Source organism: Pocillopora verrucosa, chromosome 1, assembly GCF_036669915.1.
Source record: "Pocillopora verrucosa isolate sample1 chromosome 1, ASM3666991v2, whole genome shotgun sequence".
Lineage (NCBI taxonomy): Eukaryota > Metazoa > Cnidaria > Anthozoa > Scleractinia > Pocilloporidae > Pocillopora > Pocillopora verrucosa.
Window position 1 is genome coordinate 31,361,683 of NC_089312.1, and position 9,314 is coordinate 31,370,996.

At 38.6% G+C, this 9,314-nt stretch overlaps 1 protein-coding gene across 1 annotated transcript; it reads right to left on the minus strand.

Annotated features, from left to right (window-relative positions):
* Positions 1-2,932: 2,932 nt before the first annotated feature.
* LOC131777192 (uncharacterized) lies at positions 2,933-4,489 on the minus strand. Its single transcript, XM_059093425.2, has one exon. It carries the CDS (start codon positions 4,487-4,489, stop codon positions 2,933-2,935), a length of 1,557 nt encoding a protein of 518 aa, XP_058949408.2.
* Positions 4,490-9,314: the final 4,825 nt, after the last annotated feature.

Below are 9,314 nucleotides of genomic sequence, written 5' to 3' on the forward strand. Positions count from 1 at the left end.
TCATTTCTCTCGAACTCTTGTACGGGTATCCAATTCATTAATTGCTTCTACAATATCCGTTGCATTGCGGGTGGCGCGACAAATTTTCAGTCAAGCTTGAGAAGTGACAGGGTATGCGACAACTTTCACGGGCATTGCGTTTGTAACAACTTTCACACCGTAGTTAATCGTAACCCTAACGACAGTGGTATATGTGCCTCTATTGGTTCCGAACCGCGCCGAAATTCATTACAGCCTAATTTGAATTCGAATGTCTTGTCTTTTTTTTTTTTTTTGTTCTGTGTGTGTGTATGTTTGTGTTTGGCCGTTAACTAACGGCGTAATTTGGCTCAGACGGTGATATATATATTGTAAGGTTTTATGCCGTTAACTAATAGCGCAATTTGGCTCAGTCGGTTATATATACAAATCAGTCAACATGGCTACTATTCATTTTTTTTTTAATAACATCTATGTTAGCGTATAAAAAAAGTGGTATGTTGCTCGCACCAATCAGATCGCCGCATTAGTGTATGTATCTCGCACCAATCAGAGCGTCGTTTTTGTTCTTTGGTTTGAGAAGTGTTCAAATTTCACCGAAGTAATGAGGGATTCGGAGAGAGCGGTCCGTAAAATAGAATGATCTTGAAAAATGAGAAATGTTGGCTTTTCTGTGTCTTTAACGTGTATTTTACCGCGCTTTATGAGAAATGCGATACTACTGGACAGATGAAAGATATGAGATTACCTATAGTAAACGTGTTACTCATGCAGTGAAAATGGTGGATAGTTGTTCGAGAGAAAATGGAGTCCTGTGCACTGTAGCATGATCATGGTTATTGTTCCTTCACGACGAGAGTAAGTGGAAAAATTGGAATCAAATATTACTTGAGGCGTTGATGAATTGCACCAAACATTTTGATTTGAACAGTTCTTTAACGGCAAGCTGTGTCGCAAGATTTATGATTTGTTGAGTGTGCCGATTATATTTTTCTGGATTGGTTTGCTCGGAGCTATCTCTCGATGAATGTTTGTTTAAAATTACCTAATGGCGATTTTGTGTGTGTTTCCGATGCCTGGAGAAAGTGATCTGAGTCGTTTGTGTTTGGCCAAGGAGGAATTCATATACCATCGTTAGCGTGTTTATTTGATTTTGTTATCTGGGACGAATGATTACAGAGGTAAGTTAATATGATGTGATCTACTAACGTCGAAAATATATCAAGTCGAAGAAATATTTTTGGCCTTGGTCCGCATTTTTGTCGACAAAATAAACACATACCGCTTAAAAAGATGATAATACGGAGCACGTGCAAAGCTGTCAATTGTTTCTCGCATGTTGCGCGTGTTAAATATTCATTAGTGACATCTCATTTACATCTTCAGCTACCTTTATTACGTTGATAAAATCTGTACAGACACCTCACCAACCAACTCGCGTGCAAAGTGAGAAGACTATATGAAGGCTTTAAATTATATTATGATCGATTTGGATCAAGAAATGGGTCAGGAATATCCCACAATAGTGCAAATAATCGTGAAAGCTGATCGCGGAAAAGCGATTGCGTGACGCTCCGTAAGTTGTAAAGTGATATAGACGACTTTCATAATGGCGGGCGTAGCGCGAGGCCTGGTGAGAACGGCATGAAAACGAGGTCACAAAGGCCTCAAACTTTCACAGTATAATTATGGCGTCCTCCTCGAGTAGTTTACGCGATGATTCTCCAAGTGCGATTTTTCTTACGGAATATGATATTCCAGGCGCTTCTCTGCTTGGACGAAAGCCTGAAGAGCTGAAAAACACAGAACTATGTTTGTGGCTTTAGTGCCGGGGTGATTTGGGTAAAGGTCTGAAGACAAAAGCGGAGCTCGTGAAACGAGTGTCCGAGTATATCAGAACTGGCAAAGATAAAAATATTGTTGACCCAGATCCAGACAAGATTTACAGTCGCAGAAAAGAGCGATTGAGCACCTTCACTGATGTTAGCGGAGAAGAGGGTATTTTGGTGCAGTTTCCCGACGACGGTTGGGGCACTTCGCTCGAGAAAATGTCAATGTTTACCAGAGTCGAAATGAATCGCCATAACTTAAATTCGGGAAAATCCATCGCGGACAAAGACCACCACATGGTCCCAACAAGCTTGTTAAAAGCCAAACGATTCTTGGATGACGAATATCTCGAGGAAATTCAGTGTACAAGTGTCCAAAGGTATTTTTATTTCAAAAGCAAGTGCTGCCATAGCTTTCAGAAGAATGACCCACCACATACTCTAAAGATTGCCCTATGCATCTTACCTGGCGGAGTAAGGAGTGCTTGCTGTTCATGCATAGCCGGCAAGGTGGGATTCTGCAATCATGTGTTGGCCCTCATGTTCAAGTTATGTAAGTTTTCTTATTTAACTGTGCCTCAACGAAAGATCTGTTGGAAGAGGAAGATTCACATGCACCCATAGCCTGCACATCTCAATTGCAGCAATGGCATAAGAAAGGTGGGGGTTCAAATATTGCCCCACAGCCAATCATGGAAGTTGAAGTGACCAAAACCATCCAGAAATTCAGTTGATAATATTGTACTCTCCGTTTAAAGTTTAAGTTTTCGAGACTCTTCCAGCTCCCTTGGAATTTCCAGTGACCTTCCATGGGATAGGTATGGATAATATTCTGAAACATGATCTTTATCTATCAACCAACAGAGTATAAGGAATTCAGAGGTCATTAAAAGTAGTGTAGCAATGTTTTGTTTCCCTTTGTCTTTTATTTAACTATAAAGGAAGTGTCTTCTGTTAAAAAACGTTACTACAGAAGCATACCAAGCAATAGGTATTTTTCCTTGAAAATAACAAATGCAATGCAAATTTTCTCCAAAAAAGTGATTGATTTGGAGTTTATTTTGTTGCAATTTCTATCACCTTTATATACACAAAATAATTACCAATTTTAGTGTACCATTTCATCACACTGATATTATGTTGGGTTGTGCATTACACAAGAAGGCACACACTGCCCACATTTGGTTTACAACACCTATTTGGTGAAGGGGTACTACTCTGTCCCAGATGTGAAAGTTTTTTATCTTGTTGATTGCCCGTTCAATATGAATTCTGAGACTAGCAATTTCTTGGGTCTGTACCACATCTTCTGCTGGCATTTGATTTGATCCTCCCAAGAAAGGTGGAAGGTTGAGTGAAACTCCCAAAGGCAACAAATCTGAAATAGTGAAACCTTTATCTGCCATTATGGAGTCTTTGTCCTTGAAGGGTAGATCTAAAAGGCCACTTCTTCTAACAATCTCTCTGTCAGAGATGCTTCCAGTATATAATTGGCTGATGAATGTAATTGCTCCTCCAGGAGAAATCCCCACCAAACCCTTAAGTGTGGTGTGATGTTTGTAGCTGCTGAAGAGCTCTCCATTCAATTGTAAGCTACTTGGCATCTGGCATCTTACTTCCGTACAATCAATTATCACACGCGTACTCCCATATTTATTCTTGAATGCTTCAGGCATTGTTCTGTCTATCACTTCCCTTGAAGGCCAAATGTTAATGTGACCAAACTTAAAGTAAATGAAATTGATCCATGTTATGACTATCCGACTGACAGTCGGTGTTGACACGTTGAACAAGTGAGCAAGATGATCTTCATGAAACCCTTGTCTTAGTCTGCACATTACAAGAAAAAATTCGTCCATTGGCCTCAAAGACCTAGCTCTTCCTTTTTTCGTGAAAGAGTCCTTTGACTGATCCTGGTCATAATCAACAGGGACCTCACCATTTCCAGAACGCCAGTAAGCTATGTTTCCTCCTCGTTCTCCGGGATCAAGATAATTGTACACCGCCTCAAAAGCATCCCAGTTATTAAAACCGGTGTAAAAACCTGCTGTATTTTTCTTAGCTTTCAAGTTCTCGAGCACAAATTGTTTCTTTGTAAGGTTTGTGATTTGCCGCTGAGCATTTTCTAATCGCAATTTAATGTCATTGATTTCCTGTTCTAATTCTTCAATTCTTTTGTTTTTGTTTGTGATGGTTTCCGTCAAATCATAACATTCCTTTTCTGGCAAGATTATATTCTGATTCTCAACAACACTGGTAGTCAAACCGATACTTACTTCCACTTTTTCTTCCAAATCAAAATCCACCACACTCTCGGCAGATGCATTCGATCTAGAAACAGTGGCAATCGACGCCACTGGTTCGCAAACGTTCCTTTCTGTCGGTGGTTTCCTCTTGCGAGGCGACGTGCGAATCCAGGAAAATATCGAAGGTATGGCGCCAGGTTTTAGACATATTTTCCCCGCAAGAGTCTTTTTTAGATCTTCATTTCTAAAATGTCTGGAACAGACCTTTGTTGAGTCGGATATTTTAAAGTCTTTTCCTTCGTCTCGCCTGATGGCCTGTATCCATTTCTTCTTTACTATTTTTTCTCTAGGAAATTGAAAGTACGACACTTTCGACCCATGCTCTTCGCGATAGCCTTCTTTGGTGCATCCTGGAACGCAGCAGTGTGTAGGCATTCCTTCCTGTTCCTAAATGTATATTCTAAGCGGTGATTGACCCCAATTGAGTATTATTGTCTTCACACAAAAGCAAAAACTTGACCTAAAACCACTACACGCGCGCTATGTTTACGTCTGAGAGGCCTTTGTGGCCTCGTTTCCATGCAAAATCGTTACCAGTTCTGCGCGCCTTCGGCCATTATGAAAGTCGTCAATGTTATCATATACCAGACGAAAAAACTCTTAAGCGTTAAGATTCTCAGTCTACGTTTTGTACCCACTCTGCAATGTGCAGTCTAAATTTTGTACTTAGTTTACATTTTGTATCCGGTCTGCAGTCTGCATTTTGTACTAACAGGTATCGTTGAATTATCCGAGAAAGTTACCGAGAGGCGGATTTGGTTCTCCGGGAAGGGATGAAAAGATTACACTGTCTGTATTATTATACTGGAAAAGTTCTTGTAACGCGTCAATAGCATCGTGAGCTAAATCTGTTGAATTGTCTGCTTTTCTTACGCAGAGCACCACTCTGATATCTAAATCAAAAAGGTTTTTTCCCAGATTTCACAATGTCGACAAGAGGTGTACGGGCACCCGGTGTTAGGAAGATGAGATCATATGAAGGTTTCTTATTACCTTTATTAATTCTAAAATTTCTTAAAAGTCGCTTTAGCAAGCTAAAACTAAAACATTGCTAAGCTTTAGTCCGATTTTGAAACAGCTTGCCCTGGAAGTTTTACCGCAATCATCAACATTAAGATAACAACTGATAACCATCTGATAACCTACTAGTAGTCGAAGATAGCCTTAGACAAAAGGAAGCATTTGCCTTCGGAATTGACCAAATACATGGCACGGGCCTTGAACACTAGTACTTCCTGCTTCTACTTCAGTCCAAATCAGCCAGTGAGTTAATTGCCTTTGATGTTAATATATGTCCTCTGAAATTGATGAATCAAAGAAAAGAATTGAAGAAATGACAGGTTGAATTTAGGAATGATTCTTAGTTATGAGAGAAGTGTGTGATAAGGATAATGATAATAGACAATAAACAAGCCAGTATTTTAGAAAAAAAGATGAACTAGATAACTCACGTGCAACTGCAATAAGCAGGCAATCAATTAAATAGTATTTGAGCTCAATATAATCTGACCTTGTTTAATATTTAAGGGGTACTGTTCTCATGACTTGAAATTTCCCTTTTTTACAAAATTACTATACCTTATTGATACTTCCAATTGCTTCATCTCACCTTTGAAGGCAATCTTGATATACAATTAATTTACTTCGCCATTAATCAAAACATTGAGGAGTGTTTCGACTTATTTATTTCTCTAAATTATTGCAAGTCGTTGATTGGAACATTGGAGGGGTTAGACATTTCTCTATGTAATCTAATTTAATCTGATCGAGTCTTTTTTGATGAAGCATTAAAATCAAAAGGATTTGAGGGGAGAAGGAAGGGATTGGGAATTTAATACTTAGTATCAATATTACCCACCTTTACTTCTCTTAAAAAGTATTCTAGTTGTTCTACGAAGTCAGCAAACGAAGGTCTAAGCGTGATCTAAGATGTTAAAACACTCATCAGAACAAAGAGTGCGACATTGTGGATAATTAAATAGATGTCTTAAAATGTGAGAGGTCCTATCACTGACCAAGTGCTCACGTACGCGCGTGGATAAATGCCGAGAGGTTTCGCCGACATAGCAAGCATTACAGCCCGTACATAGGTCGCACAATGTCGCACTCTTTTTTCTGATGAGTGCTTTAACATCTGAGATCACGCTTCCACAACTTTTCAACTTAAAATCAAAGAAGCTATCTACATTCAATGGGAGAAACCTACACCTAATCATCTACTTTATTACGTTAATTTAAAACTTTCCTCGTAAATGCATACATTTTTCTGTTACTATTGTTAGTTTTGTCCAATCAGCATTTTGCTACACACTTTAAATTCAACTTTGTGCTTTGTATTATTCAGAAGTGAAGATGACAGAAGAACTATCGAAACATGTTTTTAAAAAGTGTCGTTCATTTTCTTAAAACTACAACGCTAAAGGATAAGGCAGTTTATGGCATCAAAAAGTCTAACAAACTTTTATCTTATTCACTTCAGTAAGAACGAATGGCTGCTAAGGAATCGCGCCTTTTCACCAACAAAAACAATGCCGCTGTGCAACAGCTAAACGAAAGACTAAAACAGTTGGCAGTTATTGATATACGATAACAATAGATTATTAGAGTTTATTTGTGACCCTCCAGAGAGTTTCAGGGAATAAGGTGAACGCACGCACACGGCACGTTGTAACACGCTCGCACGCTAATGGCATCACACTCTTACCGTGAATATATACGCATAAAAACAATTGATTTTGGAAAGCGTGTTCGTAGTAATTCTTCATATCTGGCTAACACGGTAGAGCTTTGTTTCTATAATACTTTAGGTTTTTTTTGGTTGGTTTTGTTTTTTTTTTAACACGCTAGGTTCCTTTTTTCCTTAACAGGCCAGCTTATCTTGTACACCCTAGCTCACTTTGTTACTTGTATTTGCCATCATCTTAATTGTGAGAATGGTGTTTGTGAAGTATATTACTTACAGAATATAAGCGGAAATAAAGATCTTCTGTCCTATCCAAAAGTTGTAATAAAAAGAAACATTCACGGTAAATCACGGCTCTTTCCCTCAAGATTTTCACAAGGAATTCAGTGAGCACGACGTGTTTCACAAGATCCAGAGGAGCTCAGTTTGAACACATGAATTACCCTTTTAAAACTTAATTCTTACCTTGTAAACTATAAATCCTTATCGCTTTACGCAGTTTATAAGCCAAGCTTTCCGGCTCCATGTACAAATCGAAAGCAACTTTAACTTTAAGGGGCGTCTTATAAAATTGGCACGGTCACTGTGTTGTATCGAGCAAAGTTGCGAGCAAGATCTTAACACGTTTCTTAGCTTCTACCGTGCGAAGCAAGACAATGGCTGCAAAATTAACGAAGCAAGTAACCAAGACGAAGCTCACGTGGTAAAAGCTAGTCATTTTGTCTTAGCGTGCGAGCGTACCATGTGCATGTTCACCTTATTCCCGGAAATCCCGTGGAGGGTCACATATTTTCTTGACGATAAAAAGAGTTATGATCTTACAGCGATAGATAAATAGCAAGCACAACAGGTACCAAAAAAACAAACAAACAAACAAACAAAAAATTAAAACTACGCCATGATTGCTTGTTCCCCTTGCAGACGGTTTACGCCACCACGTTTCAACATTCTTAGTGATCATGATCATATGTCTAGTAAGTCTACATGAAAAATAGTAGTGATAGTACTCATTAAGCAATGTCAATCTTTTAGGCTTTTGATCGCAAAGAGCGCTCATTTTTCCCCGAAGAAAAGATAGATAAGGGAATTAAATAGAGTTGTTCTGAGCCAATTGAGGTGATACAGTTCACACAAGAACCAAAAACAAAACAACAAAAACAAAAACAAAATAAAAAAACAACAGCAACAATGATCAGAAAATTGGTCAGAAATTCAACTCTCGACGCGGGATTTTGTGTGTCCGGCTACTCGGAAGGGAAAATAATACTTAACACGCTTGAGCTAGCAAATTGGCGCGTAAGTAGAGCACTCTTTACCAATAAAATATATCCCAATCAACATTACACGAAGTCGTTTCTAAAGTTAACATCAAGGTATTAACGACATTAACGTCTTAGTATTTAGATTTCGTGAGGAAAAGTAGAATAGCAACAAGGAATCGCCTTAGATACATGCTAGTAGCTTATAATGATAAAGCCGTTTATGAAGGCAAAACGACTGACCAAACTGGTTCACTTATAAGAGTTGCCTTGTGAAGAAGTGTCTCTTAAGATTCCGCAAAATGAAGGTCTACTGTACTGATTCACAGAGCTATGTGTCGTAGAAGTATTGCAAAGTATTGCTCAATAATCTTTTCACGAAAATAAAACGAACTATTGACCTCAAAACATACCTCCTCAACTGTGGCAGCAATTGTAGTCCACGGAAACAACGTGCGTGACAGTCGATGATGTGAGACCTGGCAAGTGTCCCATTTATCGCGCGATATTTTGATTTTATCACGCGATAAAAAAATGTGGCGTGTCCTCTATGGGCCATCGTAAAATGCTTACATATCTTAAGAACTTTGCGCAGAGAATGTTACAATGAATCCCATGTTAATCATTTATTAAAAACTCTGGTTCCGCCAAATTTTCTACACGCTTTAACTGTAGGTGCCTCGGAATCTGACCTCTCCACATATTTATTTGGTAAGTGATTTTTAATTATCCAGGGGCGTCCAGGAGTCTAAATGAAAATACCTCTGAAACATTGATGAGATTCCCCTAATGTCTTCGTGTTTTTCTCTTTCATCTAAAAGTTGAAAAGTCAAACAATCTTTCTTCAACTGTTTTATTTCTTACTTATCCGATAGGACATAACATCTAATTCAACCATGGAAAGTTAGAAGTTAATTTCTCCGCACACAAAGCTAGGTAAATCTGTAAATACGAATTTGACAAAATGTCCAATTTTTCTCATGGAAGTGATTCGAGTTAATTTGAAACTTCCCTTTAACTCATAAGTTCAGCTTTGTTTTTTTTTCTCTATTACACGTCTTTGGTTTGTTAAGTGAAAAAATTAGGGGATTGATAAAATAGCCGATTCCTGTTCTGCGTTGTGCCGAGCGATCATTAAACAGGTCTCTGGGAGAAATATATCTTATTACACGTTTTGGTGTATAGTCGTTATGGCAAGGGGCTCCATACGTCGAAGCAAGATGTTTTGTCATCACGAAAAGCGCCGCAAGCAGTAAAG